The 21,476-nt window shown below is 43.2% G+C and overlaps 1 protein-coding gene across 1 annotated transcript in view; it reads right to left on the reverse strand.

Annotated features, from left to right (window-relative positions):
* LOC137340214 (catenin alpha-3-like) overlaps positions 1-21,476 on the reverse strand; it is a 1,497,032-nt gene that overhangs the window by 310,824 nt on the left and 1,164,732 nt on the right. Inside the window, exon 12 of the mRNA XM_068002618.1 lies at positions 11,675-11,875. Within this exon, the coding sequence (XP_067858719.1) occupies positions 11,675-11,875 (201 nt within the window). The remainder of the gene's footprint in view (positions 1-11,674; positions 11,876-21,476) is intronic.

A 21,476-nucleotide genomic window follows, 5' to 3' on the forward strand; every position in this document is an offset into this window, starting at 1 on the left:
CCTTTCTCCACCACATTCCCAGGCCAGATGTTGCCCTCTCCCTCTGCTATACTGCTGTGATTGGAAAAAATAGAAGGAACAAAGTTGCATTTATACAGCATCTCATCATGTCTTCAGGACATCCCAAAGTGCTTCACAACCAATGAGTTCCTTCTGAAGTGCCATCACTGTTGACATGTGAATAAAAACAAGAACCAATCTGCGATCAGCAAGGTCCCACAAAGGCAAAGGAATGAATAATGAGTTAATCTTTGTTTGTTTGGTGGTGTTGATTGAGGGATCAACGCTGGCTGGGACACTGGGAGAAGTCCCGAATCTCCTTCAAATAGGTTAAACTCTCAACAGGCAGACAGAGCCTTGATTTAAAGTCTCGTATGAAAGACGGCACCTCCGAAAACGCAGCACTCCCTTGGCACTGCACTGGAGTGTCAGAGTCTAGATAACATGCTCCAGTCCTGGAGTGTCAGAGTCTAGATAACGTGCTCCAGTCCTGGAGTGTCAGAGTCTAGATAACATGCACCAGTCCTGGAGTGTCAGAGTCTAGATAACATGCTCCAGTCCTGGAGTGTCAGAGTCCAGGTAACATGCTCCAGTCCTGGAGTGTCAGAGTCTAGATAACATGCTCCAGTCCTGGAGTGTCAGAGTCTAGATAACATGCTCCAGTCCTGGAGTGTCAGAGTCCAGGTAACGTGCTCCAGTCCTGGAGTGTCAGTCTAGATAACATGCTCCAGTCCTGGAGTGTCAGAGTCTAGATAACGTGCTCCAGTCCTGGAGTGTCAGTCTAGATAACGTGCTCCAGTCCTGGAGTGTCAGTCTAGATAACATGCTCCAGTCCTGGAGTGTCAGAGTCCAGGTAACATGCTCCAGTCCTGGAGTGTCAGAGTCTAGATAACATGCTCCAGTCCTGGAGTGTCAGAGTCTAGATAACATGCTCCAGTCCTGGAGTGTCAGAGTCCAGGTAACATGCTCCAGTCCTGGAGTGTCAGAGTCTAGATAACATGCTCCAGTCCTGGAGTGTCAGAGTCTAGATAACGTGCTCCAGTCCTGGAGTGTCAGAGTCTAGATAACATGCTCCAGTCCTGGAGTGTCAGAGTCCAGGTAACGTGCTCCAGTCCTGGAGTGTCAGAGTCTAGATAACATGCTCCAGTCCTGGAGTGAGGCTTAGAACCCACAATCTTCTGACTCAAAGGTGAGAGTGCTACCAGGAAACCATGTTAGGACTGCTTTGGTAATCCGAGTGGGAAGTATGGTTCAGATAGGGCCACAACATTATCAGCCCAATTTTACAACCTTGGGAGCGTGGAATCACCCTGATTCCACAAGTGCAAACATGCATTGTCTTAAACTGCCTTGTTATCTTGAACCACAACAGACTGTAATATCCAGCAAAACACAATGATGAACAGATTTCCTCATTACAAATTATATCTGCAACATAAAGCTCAAGTCTACTGAAACTCAGGTCAATGGCTGTGTGCAATCTCAAGGTGTGATATTGCCATAGATTTCTGCTTAGGCCACGTGCCAAATAGCAGCATGTTTGAAGGGATCGCAGATGGTCATCGACAGGCGAGACATTCCAGTGGGGCTTTTTCATAGCTTCCATGCTGCAATCTTTATAGAAAAGCTATTCTGTGATGAGCACTGCCTCGCTTTTGTTCAAAAACATTGGGCTAAATTTCTCTGTAAATTGTCGCTACATCTGTTCTCTCAATGCAAATACAATTGAAATCGCATTTGTGCCCTTGAGCTGCACTGTTAGGAATCTCCCTCAGCAACTGGTTCATTGAAGTTCAATGGTGGGTCTAAATCAGTGTTTAGCGTTATGAGTTTTGGATCAGTGGGAGGAAATAACGGAGGCTTTAACAATCATTTTCCAAACTTCACTGGATACAGGCATAGTACCGGAGGATTGGAGGACTGCTAACGTTGTACCGTTGTTTAAAAAGGGAGCGAAGGATAGACTGAGTAATTACAGGCCAGTCAGCCTAACCTCGGTGGTGGGCAAATTATCGGAATCAATTCTGAGGGACAGGATAAACTGTCACTTAGAAAGGCATGGACTAATCAAGGACAGTCAGCACGGATTTGTTAAGGGGAGGTCCTGTCTGACTAACTTGATTGAATTTTTCGAGGAGGATCGATGAGGGTAGCGTAATCGATGTAGTCTACATGGATTTTAGCAAGGCTTTTGACGAGGTCCCACATGGCAGATTGATCAAAAAAGTAAAGGCCCATGGGATCCAAGGGAATGTGGCAAATTGGATCCAAAATTGGTTCAGTGGCAGGAAGCAAAGGGTAATGGTCGAGGGGTGTTTTTGGGATTGGAAGGCTGTTTCCAGTGAGATGCTGCAGGGCTCGGTACTAGGTCCTTTGCTTTTTGTGGTATACATTAACGATTGGGACTTAAACGTAGGGGGCATGATTAAGAAATTTGCGAATGACACAAAGATAGGCCGTGTGGTTGATACTGAGGAGGAAAACTGTAGCCTGCAGGAAGATATCAATGGACTGGTCAGATGGGCAGAAAAGTGGCAAATAGAGTTCAATCCGGAGAAGTGTGAGGTAATACATTTGGGGAGAGCAAACAAGACAAGGGAATGCACAATAACTGGGAGGATACTGAGAGGTGCAGAGGAAGTGAGGGACCTTGGAGTGCATGTCCATGGATCCCTGAAGGTAGCAGGACAGGTGGTTAAGAAGGCATATGAAATGCTTTCCTTTATTAGCCGAGGCATAGAATATAAAAGCAGGGATGTTATGCTGGAACTGGTTGTGCCACAGATTGAGTACTGTGTACAGTTCTGGTCACCACATGACAAGAAGGATGTAATTGCACTAGAGAGGGTGCAGAGGAGATTTACGAGGATGTTGCCAGGCTGGAGAATTTTAGCTATGATGACGGATTGGATAGGCTGGGGTTGTTTTCCTTGGAACAGAGGAGGCTGAGGGATGATTTGATTGAGGTGTACAAAATTATGAGGGGCCTAGATAGAGTGGATAGGAAGGACCTATTTCCCTTAGCGGAGGGATCAATAACCAGGGGGCATAGATTTAAAGTGATTGGTAGAAGGATTAGAGCGGAAATGAGGAAAATATTTTTCACCCAGAGGGTGGGGGTCTGGAACTCACTGCCTGAAAGGGTGGTAGAGGCAGAAACCCTCAACTCATTTAAAAAATACCTGGATGTGCACCTGAAGAGCTGTAACCTGCAGGGCTACGGACCAAATGCGGGAAAGTGGGATTAGGCTGGGTGGCTCGTTTCTCAGCCGGCAGGAACAAGATGGGCCGAATGGCCTCCTTCTGTGCCGTAAATTTTCTATGATTCTATGATTATAATGGCTGTAAAGCCAGCTGAAGATTGTCTTCAATCAACACTTTTTTTTTGTGCCTAGACAACAACTTTAAATTTTTGCCTCAAAAGCCAAATACTGCGGACGCTGGAAATCTGAAATAATAACAGAAAATGCTGAAAATAACAGAAACCTTTCATCGGAAGATTTTCGACCTGAAACGTTAAATCTGTTTTTTTCTCCATAGATGCTGCCTGACTTGCTGAGCTTTTCCAGCATTGAATTTTTGTCTATTCCACAATCAGGAATTAAATTAGGGCGACATTTTCCGTCAAAAATGCTCCAGAGTTCAACTCTATCCTGGATTTACATGGTCCAAGATCAGAGCATTCAACTGGAAGAAAAAATGTCAGGAGATAGCATTGCTCGACTCACTCCCATCTGAACCAGTATGTTTCCCTTGTCAACTGCCAGGGAAATGCCAGTAACTGGAGTCAATTTCTGTTTGCACTGTTGTGTTAATGGAAGCATATTTTTATTGCAATAGGTCACATATTTTGTGGATAGTATACCTACCATCCCTCTGCCAGAGCTACCTGTCCTCCACTCTGCCCTCTGGCCTGGTCTTCACCTGTCTCCGTGTTTCCCTATAGCCAGCAGGTTCTCGGCAGGAAAACAACAAAACCGCCAATGAGCATTGGAACTGCTCCTCTTCATCCTCTGAATGATCCTCCATATCATCCAGCACATGTAGGCACATCAGTTGGCACCTCTGCCAACCTCTCCAGGGCATAAGAATGGCAGTATCGCGGTCATTAGAGTACAAGCTACACACTGAGCTCTCTATCCGATGCTCCCGATTTGAAGGCAGTAATTTGTTGGTTTCTAATGGTGACCTCTCTCTACTCAAATGTTCAGACCACTGCTCCCTACCCCGTGCTCCGTGCCCACTGCTCCCTGCCCACTGCTCCCTACCCCGTGCTCCGTGCCCACTGCTCCCTGCCCACTGCTCCCTACCCCGTGCTCTGTGCCCACTGCTCCCTGCCCACTGCTCCCTACCCCGTGCTCCGTGCCCACTGCTCCCTGCCCACTGCTCCCTACCCCGTGCTCCGTGCCCACTGCTCCCTGCCCACTGCTCCCTACCCCGTGCTCCGTGCCCACTGCTCCCTGCCCACTGCTCACTGCTCCCTGCTCCCTGCTCCCAGCCCACTGCTCCCTGCCCACTGCCCCCTGATCCCTGCCCCCTGCTCCCTGCCCACTGCTCCCTGCCCACTGCTCCCTACCCCCTGTTCCCTGTCCCCTGTTCCCTGCTCCCTGCCCACTGCTTCCTGCCCCCTGCCCCCTGCCCCTTGCTCCCTGCCCCCTGCTCCCTGCCCCCTGCTTCCTACCCCCTGCCCACTGCTCCCTACCCCCTGCTCCCTGCCCACTGCTCCCTACCCCCTGCTCCCTGCCCACTGCTCCCTTCCCCCAGTTCCCTGCCCCCTGTTCCCTGCCCCCTGCTCCCTGCCCCCTGCTCCCTGCCCACTGCTCCCTACCCCCTGTTCCCTGCCCACTGCTCCCTGCCCACTGCTCCCTGCCCTGACTCCCCAGCTGCTGCTGTGACTGTCTCCATTACCATAGCTATCTCAGAGCATCAAACTCTTTGTGCCAACCCTGGAGTACTCTCCATATCCATCCGGTCTCTCTGCTGTCCCTGGTTTACTCCAACTCTGCGCCAACCTTGGACTACCTTTGATCGCTCTTGACCTCTCTCGACCCCACTGTGTTGTCAGACTGATGGCCTGCCATCTAGTCTTGGATGAGCCACAATTTCGTCCAGTTAATCATTGGGAAGATTGAACCCATTGTCTTCACCCCCGCCATAAGCTCCGCACCCTCACCATTGATTCCATGCCCCTCCCCAACCACCGCCTCAGGCTGAACCAAACTGTTCGTAACCTCGGCATCCTATTCGACCTCAGCTAAGCTTTTGACCCCATATCCTCTCCATTACCAAGACCGCCTACCTTCACCTCCGTAATATCAGCAGTCTCCACCCCAACTCATGCCATCTTCTGCTGAAACCCTCATCTATACATTTTTTACCTCCAGACTCATCTATTCCAATGCTCTCCTGGCCGGCCTCCCATCCTCCACCCTTCATAAACTTGAGCTCATCCAAAACTTTGCTGCTTGAATCCTTTCCCACACCAAGTACTGTTCACCCGTCACCTCTGTGCTCGTTGACCTACATTGGCTCCCAAGTCCCCCAAAGCCTCCAATTTAAAAGTCTCATCCTCATGTTTAAATCTCTCCATGGCCTCTCCCCTCCCTATCTCTGTAACCTCCTCCAGCCCTACAACATCCCAAGAACTTTCCGTTCCTCCGACCGACCTCTTGTGCATGCCCCCTCCTTTCATGCCAACATTGACGGCCGTACCTTCATTTGCCTGGGCCCCAGAGTCTGGAATTCCCTCCCTAAACCCCTCCATGGTTTGCGACCATCACAGTTCCCTGTGGCTTGCACTTAGATGCCTTGTCATTCCCTAAGATGGGAGATTCCACTCTTGAGTTTCATTCAGAACCTGACGTATCATTGGTGGTCAGTACATTGAGAAACGTGACAAGGACCCATGTGGGCCCCACTAGTGGAGTCCAGACCTGGCAAGCGAAGGGGATAAGAATATTTTATGGAAAAAAGAATCCTAGATCTGCTCCCCACTTTTCTCACGAGGCCGATTGAAGTATAGCCTCACCCAGCTAGACTTCAAATCAACTATTCCAATGCTCTCCTGGCCGGCCTCCCATCCTCTACCCTTCATAAACTTGAGCTCATCCAAAACTTTGCTGCGTCTATCCTTTCCCACACCAAGTCTTGTTCACCCATCACCCCTGTGCTCGTTGACCTACATTAGCTCCCAGTCCCCCAACGCCTCCAATTTAAATGTCTCATCCTCATGTTTGAATCCCTCCATGGCCTCTCCCCTCCCTATCTCTGTAACCTCCTCATTCAGCTATACTTCAATCGGCCTCGTGAGAAAAGTGGGGAGCAGATCTAAGATTCTTTTTTTCCATGAAATATTCTTATCCTCTTCGCTTGCCAGGTCTGGACTCCACTAGTGGGACCCACATGGGTCCTTGTCACGTTTCTCAATGTACTGACCACCAATGATTCATCAGGTTCTGAATGAAACTCAAGAGTGGAATCTCCCATCTTAGGGAATGACAAGGCATCTAAGTGCAAGCCACAGGGAACTGTGGTGGTCGCAAGCCATGTTAAAATGGGGGTTAGTTTTAACCCACCCCGTGGTTGAGGTTGAAAGAACACAGAGCAGGCAGATCAGCAGACACCAGAAATGGATTGTCTGCTTATCATTATGCCACCAATCATATCCGCAGGGCTTTGCAAGCCTACAAGGCAATGACCGAGGACATGTACCTCCATGTGCTCTGGGTCAGTATGGAGTAGTGACACTGCTTGCTTCCACTCTTACCTCATCTGCTCTGCTGCCAAAAACCCTTCTCTTCTACATTATTCGCTAAAAATGCTGCAGTCAGCCTCCTGACCCACTCCCAAGACCTGAACTCCCATCACCTCTGTCCCTGCAAAGCTCCCCAACTCCCCATGCCATAGCAAACTGACTTTAAGATCCTCTTCCTTGCCTTCCAGTCCCTCCTCGGCCTTGCCCCACCCTATATCCTCATCCATGCTTCTCTGCTCCTCGGTCACCAGCCGATTCCTAGTTCCTCGTTCCTAATGCTGCACCATCAGTTATTTCAGTTATTATGGCCCCGCCTTCTGGGCTGCCTCCTTCAGCACCTCCTTCATCTCACTTCCCTCCCCTTCTTCAGAATGGGCCTCAAGACCTTCTTCTTTGACCATGTTTTTGACACTTGTTATGAATTCAGGTCTACTGTAGATACCTCCTCGGGTTCAGTGGTGTCATTGCTCCCTCACATGGCCTGAGCACCTACTTTAAATGGAAGCAGACACCCACTGCCCTACGCCTACTTGTGTAGTAGCAGCACACAGGAGTGTAACAATGAAACATCCTTTAATCTCTCTGAAGTCGGATCAAGTTAACGCTGTATGAGGCGGCGTCCGATTCGAAACATAAACTGCTTTATTCCGTAGTTGGCAGAACAGACGGGACAACACGACTGGTGAGAGTCTCTTCATACGAACGGTGCAACTTCTGATTGTGTACCGTTACAAAGATAAAGAAATGTCGAGCACTAGCCCACTGCGGTTGGTCGTCTTGCTCACTGCATCCTGTCCTAGCTTCCAGCACAGGTCCTTTCCCTGCACAGCCTACTGCTGTTTGACTGTCTGTCTCTTGATGTCTGCGATCATGATTTTAAAAGCCCTTCTCACAGAGCATAAGTGTTCACCGACAACAAGATGTGAAGTGTCTTCCTGAATAACCAGGCATTGCTAACACGGCACCTATTATTTGGCCTTTGAGTGAAACAACTTCCCAACTAGCATATTAATCAGCAGTCATTTCGCATGTTAATTAACATTAATCTTGCGTATTAATTAGCATTAATCTCACATGTTAACTAAACATTAATTTTGCACATTAATTACCATCATGTGTCTGTCTCTGGATCCACATCTCAGCATGGGGCTGTCTGGCGAGGCTAACCCCCTTTAGGCAAGTCTTTGCTCACAGCACATTTTAAAATAGCTCAGGTCCAAGTCCTTTCTGTGAGCAACAAATCCCGAACTCTGAAGCCATCTTATTCCCTTTCTCCCCCCCTCCCCCATCCCCCATCCCCCCCCCCCCAATTCTGATTTAGACTTCAATGTAGAGGGCATGATTAAGAAGTTTGCAGATTATATAAAAATTGGCCGTGTGGTTGATAGTGAGGAGGAAAGCTGTAGACTGCAGGAAGATATCAATGGACTGGTCAGGTGGGCAGAAAAGTGGCAAATGGAATTCCATCCAGAGAAGTGTGAGGTAATGGATTTGGGGAGGGCAAATAAGGCAAGGGAATACACAATAAATGGGAGGATACTGAGAGGTGTAGAGGAAGTGAGGGACCTTGGAGTGCATGTCCAAGAGGGTGGTGGGGGTCTGGAACGCACCACCTGAAAGGGTGGTAGAGGCAGAAACCCTCATCACATTTAAAACGTACTTGGATATGCACTTGAAGTGCCATAACCTACAAGACTATGGACCAAGAGCTGGAAAGTGGAATGAGGCTGGATGGCTCTTTTTTGGCCAGCACAGACACGATGGGCCGAATGGTCTCCTTCTGAGCTGTAAATTTCTATGATTCTGCTCAGTGTCTATTCCTTGCCCTGTAAAATACTCTGAGACTAGTCTGTGTGCGTTATGGGTCCCTAGAGAAATGCATATTGCAGCTATTGAAAGAGGACTTGTAGATTTTGAAGGGGGTTTGAACGTTTATGGAATATATTTTGTTGGAGAGGAGGGAGGGACTGACAAATAACTGCCTTATTTAACGAAGCCCGACCATGAATGTGTTAATATGATGGGACAGTGGTCAATTGTACATAAACAATTGTCTTTTCATAACAGATTTCTAATGTTAATATAAATAAGAACAGAAAATGCTGGAAGTACTCAGCAGGTCCGGCAGCATCAATGGAGAACAGTCCTGATGAAGGGTCATCGACCTGAAACATTAACTCTGTTTCTCTCTCTCCACAGATGCTGCCTGACCTGCTGAGTGTTTCCAGCATTTTCTGTTTTTATTTCCGATTCCGCGCATCTGCTGTATTTTGCTGTTTTTTTAAATAATATTAACAGCTTTGGACCCAAATGAAAGATTAAGACATGCTTTACAATTTGATTACCTCATAAAAACGGACTCAGTTTAATTTAAAGCAGTCAAACGCGCCGATCTCCAACCCAGCTCAGATCCTTAAAGTGGTAAATGCCAGTGCTATTTTATACCAGCTGCAATTCTGGCCCGGAGCTGCTACAAACAGAGGACTGTGCCGGTATTGAAATAGTATTTTGCCTCACGACAGAAGGTACATTTTTGCCGTGCTGGGGTTGGGGGATGGATTTACATAGCCGGGTGAAAAGAAAGAACTTGTGTTTCTCTTGCGTCTTTCACGACCTCAAGACATCCCAAAGCGCTTTACAGTCAATGTATATTGTTTTATACATTTTTTTTCAAGCGTTGTAATGTAGGAAATGCAGCAGCCAATTTGCACACAGCAAAGTCCCACAAATAGCAATGAAATGTTTTTTAAGTGACCTTGGTTGAGGGATAAATATTGGCCACTACTGCCCATCCCTTCTTCAAAATAATGCCATGGGATCTTTTATCTCCTCAGACAGGGTCTTGGTTTAATGTTTCATCTGAAAGACAGCAACTCCAACAGTGCAGCGCTCCTGCAGTACTGCACTGAAGTGCCAGCCTGGATTTTGTGCTCAAGTCTCTGGAGTGGGACTTAAACCCACAATCTTCTTGACTTAGAGGCAAGATTGCTACCCACTGAGCCATGGCTGACACCTTGAATGCTCAGCCGATTTTGTACTGTCTCCTAAAATTTCCCAATCGGCTTAAAAAAAAAGGGCAGCTTCAATAACATTCGCCGAATTATCTGTCGTACCAAGAACAAAGCGATAACGTTTTATACTTCCAATTTAAAAACAAACCGATTGCTTAATTTTTCTCCTCAGCATCCAACTTCCCACAGGCGCAAGCATCAATCTGCTTTGTCAGAGCAAAGGAATCGTGTTTTGCAATCCAATGGAAATGCAGTGCCTTTGTACCTAATTACCAACACTGCACTGGTTGAAGAATCCTGCCTATTTCGCCCGCAGTCACCCTGTTGTAATTTGACTATGCTTCAACTGCTCGACAGACGAATGTGTCAATTAACAACAAAAGGTTTACAATGGAGAAGCAGATGGAATGTGACGTGATACAGAAACCCTAAGAACAGAAAAAAGCTCTTGTTGCCAATCAAACTCAAGATCCACAGCGCTGTGATTTTTTTTACCAAACTATTGCATCGAGTTGTGACCTGGTGCTTTTACAGACTGGCTTCCTTTGTGCCCACTTGGCCTAAAAAAGTCTTTCCTCAGAACAAAACCAGTCGACAATTACGCTTACTTCTAGCTTTTCGGAACAAAAAGCAAACATCACCGTACTGGTACAAAGACCTTTCTTCATTTCTGTTTTACCTGTTCTGATGGCAGTTTGGGTGTGGGACCAAACTACAGGCTGGTTACAGGCTGGGATTTCAGGCCGCTTACAAGCCAGTTACAGGCTCCATCTGCAGGCTGGTTACAGGCTCCGTCTGCAGGCCGGTTACAGGCTCGGTCTGGAGGCCCATTACAGGCCGGTTACAGGCTGGGACTGCAGGCTGATTACAGGCCGGTAACAGGCTGCGTCTGCAGGGTGGCTGCAGGCCAGGTCTGCAGGTTGGTTACAGGCTGGATCTGCTGACCAGTTACAAGCCGGTTACAGGCCCCGTCTGCAGACTGGTTACAGGCTCCGTCTGCAGGCTGGTTACAGGCTCTGTCTGGAGGCCCATTATAGGCCGGTTACAGGCCAGTTACAGGCTTGGTTTGGAGATCCATTACAGGCTGGTTACAGGCCGGTTGCAGGCTGGGTCTGCAAGTTGCTTTGTTCTAACAGCTGACCTTGATTTTAACAGAATCTACCAGTCAGACAAGTTTTGTACACACGTATACCTGAACCTCTCAAGCTGCAACTTGAAAGTTCAAGACACAGGTCCTGAGAATCGGGAAGAAATGGACAAAATCAAGGCCGCTTTGATTTGCTGCGTAGAGTGCTGTGAATAGTCAAACAGCTTAACAGTTATATTATTTATTATGTGCTTAAAATTATTGAATACGTAGGTGTGGATTCCACAGATTCAAAGAGAAAAAGCCCCCAAAAATAAAAATAACTCAAGTTGGCCATGGTAATTTATGAGCCTAGATACTATTATTGGTATCATTAGAAGCTGAACACTTTACACGCTGGTGTGACATTCCTTTGCTAGTGTAGCAGAGACATGAACCCATTTCCAATAAACGCGTTGACACCTCCAGAGAGTAAAGGAGCCAGTTTAAAAATTTCAAATATCTATTTAAGGGCTTTGGTATTTACATCATATGCTATTCTTTGGTACTGAAAGAGAAATATATATATGAATTTAATATATACATATTATATATACACACTCTCTCTCACACACACACACACACATATACACACTCACAGCCCAAATGTTTTGTAGCACTGTTTTGTATGGAATTCCTCCTGATGCACCATATAGCTGAGACAAGGAATGAAATGTAAATATTATATAAACAGATCAGTAAATTGAGGGATCAGAGGAATTTTTTGTACACAATACCTGTCGTTACCATGGTTTCTCAAAGCTGAAAATAAAAGCCACTCACCAAATTCCACTAAATATTGGACAGTTTTCATCACTCCTTCAGTGTAAACACCGGGCTCGTAGTTTTCCATCTCACAGGTGACGACGTGAGAAACCCTAGCAGCTCGGCCTCGAATAGCCCCCGCTGCTCGATCCAAGCTATCTGCATCCCGCTCCCTCAAAGAGACAATGCATTTGTTCACATCCTCTAGAATGTGACTTTCTGGAAAACAAAAAGGAAAAAAAATGGAAACATAAATACACATGAAATTCCCTCAGAACATTGAAATAATATAATAATGAACGTGGGTGATTAAAAACAAATCTTTGAGGATATGGGATGGAGGAGTGGGTTTTCATGCTGTGCTTCTACCTCTACAATGTAAATTAGAATCCAGCCCTAAATAACGAGATGAAAGACTCATCTCACTGCTGGCTGTAAGGGTCTTTTACATAAGATGAGTTTGGGCCATCTTACCCGGGATGTAGGCCAACATATTTCACAGTCTGACTCAGAGCTCCAAAGGGTGTTGGTGTAGGAGAGTACAGAAGATACTCTGATTGAGATTGAGGTATATTGCTGAGGTAAAGTACAAGCTGCTTTGTTCACCTCTGCCTGCTATATCTGTAGGTGTCAGCCTGGACTCAGTGGTGGTTCTCGTGCTTCTGTGTTATAAAATCGAATTAGAGAAATGCACTAGATATAGATTATTTTTAATTAACTTCCTTGATAAGTTAATATATGCAGATGGAAAAGAGTGGAGCGAATGCAGTGACAGAAAGTCCATAACCCAAATATTGCAACAAAAACCCAATAGGATTCAGTTAATAGCACTGTAGAATGTAGGGTGTTGGGGTCACATTTAGAATATCAGATACATTCTGATATTGGGGTGCCATTAATAACAGAATAAGGAAATCCTCCTCGCTCTTAAAATAGAATTGTCACATTTTTTTAATAAGTGAAATATATTTTTTCATTTTAGTACACCTGCTCTTGTTGGACAATGAAGGAGTTTATTTATAATCCCACCAATGAGCAGTTGTGCTCTTGAGAGACCTGTTATCACCAACTCTCCACATGATTCAGCTAGTCTAATCTCACGCACTTGCTCGCTCCCCATATTTAATATTCCTCTGGTACAATCTGACATCTCTGGCAGCCTTTGTCTTCTCCTGCTGTTCCTCCTCCACTAAATCAAGTGACAGGGGCCCCTGGAAGCGATCCCTGTGGCTATGAACATTCTGACTGCAAAAACTTATTGGAAAACTTGCAGTTGCCTTCTGATTCCTGCTATGTGAGAATTAACCTGAGCTGTGGTGACAATTTTGTATGGGTGAGATTAGTATGCATCACTGCACCAAGTGCTGTTCACCATCACCCATGTCCTCGCTGACCTATAATGGCTCCCAGTCCTACATTCCACTGTCAATCAACGTCATCTTTAAGCACCACATTTATATAGTGCATTTTACATCCTCAGGATGTCCTAAAGTGTTTTACCAACGGATTACTTTTGAAGTGCAATAACTGTTGTTATGTAGGCAAAAGCAGCTGGGTGTCACAACTAGCAGGTAAATGAAAGACCTGTTTTTGGTGGGGTTAGTTGAGGGATGGGTGTTGGGCAGGACACCAGAGGATTGCCCTGATTTTCAAATGATGCAATGAACAGGCAGTTTAATGTCTAATCCGAAAGATGGCACCTCTCACAATGCAGCATTCCCTCAGTACTGCACTGAAGTGTCAGTCTAGAGTCATCGCTCAAGCCTGCAGTTACAAAACTGATTCATCCTAAGATGTCTAGCCAAGACCTGCCAACTATAATCCACAAAGTGTTTGACAAAATGTGTCCTGTCGATGTCTGGAGGCAAATCCGACCATTAGAGATTGCACCATTTTTCAGGTAGCCCCGGAGAGAGCCCGGCCTTAAAGAAAGCTCGGCCAACTAAGATCACAGTAAGAGACCTGTAAAACCTCATTGCAACTGCAGCACATCAACACACCAGGTGAGATAAAGTAACTCAGTTGGTAAAATTACATAGAATTACATAGAATTTACAGCACAGAAACAGGCCATTCGGCCCAACTGGTCTGTGCTAGTGTTGATGCTCCACATGAGCCTCCTCCCTCCCTACTTCATCTCACCCTATCAGCATAACCTTCTATTCCTTTCTCCCTCATGCGCTTATCTAGCTTCCCCTTAAATGCATCTATGCTATTCGCCTCAACTACTCCTTGTGGTAGCAGGTTCCACGTTCTCACCACTCTCTGAGTAAAGAAGTTGTTGATTGGGACGAGGCATTTTCTAAGTAGCTGGCAAAAATCATGTGGCAATACTTTGGAATGTCAAATAGGGGGTGATTCTGCGAATTAGTGCTCCTGCTACATAGTTTTGAGCAGCAGGAGTGAACACAGGAAATTCGAGCATGCAGGCCTATTAAATTCCCAAATTCCTGGCATGAATCTACATCACACAATGTTCAAATAATTCATAAACTCCACTCCAGATACTTAAAAAACCTAAGCTTATTATTTTAATATCTATATCCCAAATTGCAGTAGCTTTTGATAGTTAACTATTAATAATTATATTAAATTAAAGTATTATTTAGAAATAAGGGCAGAATGTATGACTTTAACATGAGGACTGAATGCAAATGTATTTTGTATTATATAGCTATCCATATCTTATTAAAAATCTTGCCTGTGCATGCCTTGGGCCAATTATCTCCACCATCTAAACCCACTTCACCTGAAGACTACATCTGGTCTTGACCCTCTGGGAGATCAACTAGTTAGAAAATTAATTTATTTGGAACGGATAAGATGTTGGGGTAGATTAATTACACATATCACTGAAGGGCCTGTATTAAAATGATAATGGACAGCAACAGACCAAAGCTTCCCTTGCCTCTTGCAATTGTTTTTCTTTAAATGTTGAATCGAATGCTGCACGACGTGATAAAATAAATCACTCTGGAGTGAAAGGATACAGAGGCGTCATCTCAGTGCGTTTCAAAGTTAATAATTACTTAACGGGAAATACCATACTTCACAAGGTCCGGTGTAGTTCATTTCAAAATTCTGGACTTTGCTCGCTGTTCTCCCCTCCTCCACTCTGTGCTATTCCCAGCTTCGGAATGGGATTCTGCTAAACATCACATCTGTGCCCCAAAGCCTCAGCCACCTGTGAGCAATGCCACTGGAGATCAGCTGGCAATTGTAAATTATGATCACCTTTTGGCAATAACGTAAATAGTCCACTTTGATAGAATTGAACGAATTAAACTCGATTTTGCATACTGTCTCACACAAATATGTTGCCTTTTAGATGTAAATTTCAACAGACCTTGGTGTATATTTTAACTTAGGTACCCAATAACGTAATGGGTAAATTCAAAGGGTGTTATGATATAGACCCTACAGACTGAGGGCATCACAGGATCTCAGATGGGATGGGATGGAGGTCGGGATGCTACTAACGGCCTCCAAGTTTCCTGGGCTAGGGACAGAATAAAAATCAACCAAAGCACCCACTCCTGATCGCTATCCAATGACCTTCTGGAAGATGGCATGTGAATACTGGTCGAGGACAGGATCAACATCGGGGGTGATTCTCCCTCCCTCCTCCATGATTGGAAAGCCCGTTGGCACTCGATCTCTCGGCTCACTGCGGTTAGTGCAGCCGAGTGCTGGAAATGTAACACAGAATGAGTGAGTAGGGGCTGATTTTAACTCTATCCACCCGGCGTCATCAGGTCAGTAGCTGTCGGAAAATGGTGTCAAGTTGGCACTCCAGCCGCCGCCATCTTGGGTGTGGTCCTGAGATAGGCAGACTGTGTGCCCACCTTTTTTAGGTGGGAAGCCACTTGCAATATACAAATTGGGGTTCTATGATATCCGACTGCAGTTTTGAAGTACAAATGGATGGAACGTGCACCATGCACACTCCACCCATTTGCATCGGGTAGTAAGGGGCCTAACCAATGATCCTTAAAGGGACCACTGGAGGCCCCTTGGAAAACGGCCCAGGATATGTCTCATTTTTCTTTTCGGTGGGGCCAAGAGGAGCAGGAGTGCAACTCCTGGGACCACAAAGAAACAAAGTTCTTTCCCATTGCCGAGCCCCTGCACCAGAGATCGCCTTCACCACCACCCCCACCATTGTCTCTCCCCTCCCCCAGACTCACAGGTTGAGCTGGCTGAATTCCCGCCCCCTCTCCAACTGGCGAGCTGTCTCAGCATGCCCGCGTCTCTCTGACAGCATATAAATGAGGCTCGGTCCTCAAAGTGCCTCGGGTGACATGCCAGCAACAACAGGCGGGCGAGCGCCCTCTGGCTTCTGCCCTCCGTCCGCCCATTCTCCGTCTCTAGTTCAAATCAGCCCAACTGTCTAAAGGAGAGGCAAAATAACAGAATCGGACTGGGGCAAAAATGAAGTCCACAGTCCTCACTGGTCCAAACAAACAAATGGTTATTGTGGATCGAAATCATGGAATAATTTACAGCAACAACAACTTGCATTTATATTGCTCCTTTAATGTAGTAAAACGTCCTAAGGCACTTCACAGGAGCGTTATTAGACTAAATTTGTCACAGAGCCACACAAGGAGATATTAGGGCAGGAAAGAGGTAGGTTATGGGTTATGGGGAGCGGGCAGGAAATTGGAAATGAAGCTGAGTTCGGATCGGTCAAGGCCCTGTGGGTGGCGGAGCGGGCCCAGGGGCTGAGTGGCCGGGTCCTGCTCCTACTTCTTGTGTTCTTTAGATTTGAGGTTAGGATCAGATCAGCCATGATCTTATTGAATGGCGCAGCAGGCTCGAGGGGCCGATTGGCCTACTCCTGCTCCTATTTCTTATGTTTTTATGTTATAAGGAGGGTCTTAGAGGGGAAGAGAGATTTAGGGAGGGAATTCCAGAGTTTAGGGGCCAAGACAGCTGAGAGCATGACTGCCAATGGTGGGGCAAAAGAAATCAGGAATGCGCAAGAGGCTAGATTTGGAGGAACACAGAGATCTCTGAGGGAGAAGGTTACAGCGATAGGGAGGGGCGAGGCCATGGAGGGGTCTGAAAGCAAGAATGAGAATTTTAAATTCGAGGGGTTGTTGTCAATGTAGGTCAGCGAGCACAGGGGTGATGGGTGAACGGGACTTGGTGGGAGTTAGGATGCGGGCGGCAGAGTTTTGGATGAGCTCAGGTTAATGGAGGACATCCACCTGAAAAGGCAGGATATTGAAACTTAGCAACAGAGATTATTTTTTTCTGCACAGCGGAGAACGTAAAGGGAATGAATTGTTTGAACTTCACTGTTTGATCCTCCCCACTGTGTTATCTTCTTGCAACATGCTCCAAACAAGTTGGCTTTCCATTTTTCACTCTTGCACACAGATTACTTTTACAGGCACATTTCAACAGTAATATACAGCGGATGGCTTGTGAAGAATACTGAACGTGGGTTTTTTGTAGTTTCACAAAGCTCTGCGTGTACTGGTCCAGTTTGAGATAAAATTATTCGACGGGCACCATCAGGAGACAAATTTACCAGCTTGTGGTAAATACAATCTTTTAGAAACTGACAATTACACATCGTCTATAGACACTTACACTATGGTTTTACACTTCATCTTTGGCACCCACTTCAGGACATCGGTCTTTCAACCCAGCCTGACAAATTCTTTCACTTAGATCCGAAGTCTTTCAAATGCTCTGTCATCCAGCCAGCAGAAAGAAATAAGTTCACTGACTCTGCTGACAGTTGTGACATTGATAAGTGTACAGGCTTCATAACGAACTATTTATAGGATAGCTAATAGACTGAGGTGTATTGCAAGAAATTAACAAATCAAAGCCAGGAGACATCATAAACTACAGGAGTGCCACTGAAGCCATGTGTTGTTATCTGAATGTTGTGATGATACATTTTTGCAACCTGTGCTTTTTTACCACATTCGTGAATAGGAATCTCAATTATTCCCCATTTGAAAGTAGGAATATTTACCATTCCCAATTCGAGGATAGGAATTTAAATTATTCTCAATTCAAGAACAGGAATTTTAATTATTCCCATTCGAGAATAAAAATCCTAATTACTCACCATTCAAGAATCGGGATCTTACCTACTTCGCATTCGCAAATAGGAATCTCAATAATTCCTCACTTGAAAGTAGGAATCTTTATCATTCTCCATTCGTGAATAGGAATTTTAATTATTCCCCATTCGAGAATAGGAATCATAATTATTTCCCATTCGACAATAGGAATCTTAATTATTCCTCATTGGAGAATAGGAAACTTAATTATTCCCAATTCAATAATAGGAATCTTAATTATTCCTCATTGGAGAATAGGAAACTTAATTATTCCCAATTCAATAATAGGAATCTTAATTATTCCTCATTGGAGAATAAGAATCTTAATTATTCCCCATTCAAGAATAGGAATGTTAATTATTCCCATTCGAGAATCGGAATTTAATTATTCCTCATTTCAGAATAGGAATCTTAATTATTCCCAATTCAAGAATAGGATTCTTAATTATTCCTCATTGGAGAATAGGAATCTTAATTATTCCCCATTCGAGAATAGGAATCTTAATTATTCCCATTTCAGAATAGGAATCTTAATTATTCCCATTCGAGAATAGGAATCTTAATTATTCCCATTTCAGAATAGGAATCTTAATTATTCCCCATTCGAGTATAAGAATCTTAATTATTCCCATTCGAGAATAGGAATCTTAATTATTCCCATTTGAGAATAGGAATCTTAATTATTCGCATTTGAGAATAGGAATCTTAATTATTCGCATTTGAGAATAGGAATCTTAATTATTCCCATTTGAAAATAGGAATCTTAATTATTCCCCATTCGAGTATAAGAATCTTAATTATTCCCATTCGAGAATAGGAATCTCAATTATTCCCATTCGAGAATAGGAATCTTAATTATTCCCATTCGAGAATAGGAATCTTAATTATTCCCATTCGAAAACAGGAATCTTAATTATTCCCATTCGAAAACAGGAATCTTAATTATTCCTCATTTGAGTATAAGAATCTTAATTATTCCTCATTTGAGTATAAGAATCTAAATTATTCCCATTCGAGAATAAGAATCTTAATTATTCCCATTCGAGAATAGGAATCTTAATTATTCCCATTCGAGAATAGGAATCTTAATTATTCCTCATTTGAGTATAAGAATCTTAATTATTCCCATTCGAGAATAGGAATCTTAATTATTCCCATTCGAGAATAGGAATCTTAATTATTCCCATGTGAGAATAGGAATCTTAATTATTCCCATTCGAGAATCAGAATTTAATTATTCCCCATTCACGAATAGGAATCTTAATTATAGCCATTCGAGAATAGGAATCTTAATTATTCCCATTTTTGAATAGGAATCTTAATTATTCCCAATTGAGAATAGGAATCTTAATCATTCCCATTTGAGAATAGGAATCTTAATTATTCCCCATTCGAGAATAGGAATCTTAATTATTTCCCATTCGAGAATAGGAATCTTAATTATTCCCATTTGAGAATAGGAATCTTAATTATTCCCATTTGAGAATAGGAATCTTAATTATTCCCATTTGAGAATAAGAATCTTAATTATTCCCAATTCAAGAATAGGAATCTTGATTATTCCCCATTCGAGAATAGGAATCTTAATTATTTCCCATTCGAGAATAGGAATCTTAATTATTCCCATTTGAGAATAGGAATCTTAATTATTCCCATTTGAGAATAGGAATCTTAATTATTCCCATTTGAGAATAGGAAACTTAATTATTCCCATTTGAGAATAGGAATCTTAATTATTCCCATTTGAGAATAGGAATCTTAATTATTCCCATTTGAGAATAAGAATCTTAATTATTCCCAATTTAAGAATAGGAATCTTAATTATTCCCCATTCGAGAATAAGAATCTTAATTATTCCCCATTCGAGAATAAGAATCTTAATTCATTTGCTGGCTCTCTCTGCCTTCCGGATGTTTCTGCCTCTCTCTGTGTTTTTTTTTCTCTGTTTTTTTTCCCTGTTTGTTTTTTTGTTGAATGTGTATTCGGGGGTTCTGCAGATGACACCTCTCTGTCTGAACACGGTGATTGCCTTGGCAACGGGCAGTTGCAGGGGCAGTCTGTAAACACCATGTATTGTTCAATATGTATAAATGCGTAGGCTTCAAGGAGATCCTGAAACATTTGCCTGAGGAAGGAGAAAATCTCCGAAAGCTTGTGAATTTAAAATAAAATTGCTGGACTATAACTTGGTGTTGTAAAATTGTTTACAATTGTCAACCCCAGTCCATCACCGGCATCTCCACATCATTCCCCATTCAAGAATAGGAATCTTAATTATTCCCCATTCGAGAATAGGAATCTTAATTATTTCCCATTCGAGAATAGGAATCTTAATTATTCCCATTTGAGAATAGGAATCTTAATTATTTCCCATTCGAGAATAGGAATCTTAATTATTCCCCATTCGAGAATAGGAATCTTAATTATTCCCATTTGAGAATAAGAATCTTAATTATTCCCAATTCAAGAATAGGAATCTTAATTATTCCCCATTCGAGAATAGGAATCTTAATTATTTCCCATTCGAGAATAGGAATCTTAATTATTCCCATTTGAGAATAGGAATCTTAATTATTCCCAATTGAGAATAGGAATCTTAATTATTCCCATTTGAGAATAGGAATCTTAATTATTCCCCATTCAAGAATAGGAATCTTAATTATTCCCCATTCAAGAATAGGAATCTTAATTATTCCCCATTCGAGAATAAGAATCTTAATTATTCCCCATTCGAGAATAAGAATCTTAATTATTCCCCATTCAAGAATAGGAATCTTAATTATTCCCCATTCGAGAATAGGAATCTTAATTATTCCCATTTGAGAATAAGAATCTTAATTATTCCCAATTCAAGAATAGGAATCTTAATTATTCCCCATTCGAGAATAAGAATCTTAATTATTCCCCATTCAAGAATAGGAATCTTAATTATTCCCCATTCGAGAATAGGAATCTTAATTATTCCCATTTGAGAATAAGAATCTTAATTATTCCCAATTCAAGAATAGGAATCTTAATTATTCCCCATTCGAGAATAGGAATCTTAATTATTCCCCATTCAAGAATAAGAATCTTAATTATTCCCCATTCGAGAATAGGAATCTTAATTAGTCCCCATTCGAGAATAAGAATCTTAATTATTCCTCATTCAAGAATAAGAATCTTAATTATTCCCCATTCAAGAATAGGAATCTTAATTATTCCCATTCACGAATAGGAATCTTAATTATTCCCATTCGAGAATAGGAATCTTAATTATTCCCATTTGAGAATAGGAATTTTAATTATTCCCATTTGAGAATAAGAATCTTAATTATTCCTCATTCGAGAATAGGAATCTTAATTGTTCCCATTCGAGAATAAGAATCTTAATTATTCCCATTCGAGAATAGAAATCTTAATTATTCCCATTTGAGAATAGGAATCTTAATTATTCCCATTTGAGAATAAGAATCTTAATTATTCCCATTCGAGAATAGGAATCTTAATTATTCCCATTTGAGAATAGGAATCTTAATTATTCCCATTTGATAATAAGAATCTTAATTATTCCTCATTCGAGAATAGGAATCTTAATTATTGCCCATTTGAGAATAGGAATCTTAATTATTCCCCATTCACGAATAGGAATCTAAATTATTCCCATTCGAGGATAGGAATCTTAATTATTCCCCATTCACGAATAGGAATCTTAATTATTCCCATTCGAGAATAGGAATCTAAATTATTCCCAT

The sequence above is a fragment of the Heptranchias perlo genome, chromosome 21, assembly GCF_035084215.1.
Source record: "Heptranchias perlo isolate sHepPer1 chromosome 21, sHepPer1.hap1, whole genome shotgun sequence".
Lineage (NCBI taxonomy): Eukaryota > Metazoa > Chordata > Chondrichthyes > Hexanchiformes > Hexanchidae > Heptranchias > Heptranchias perlo.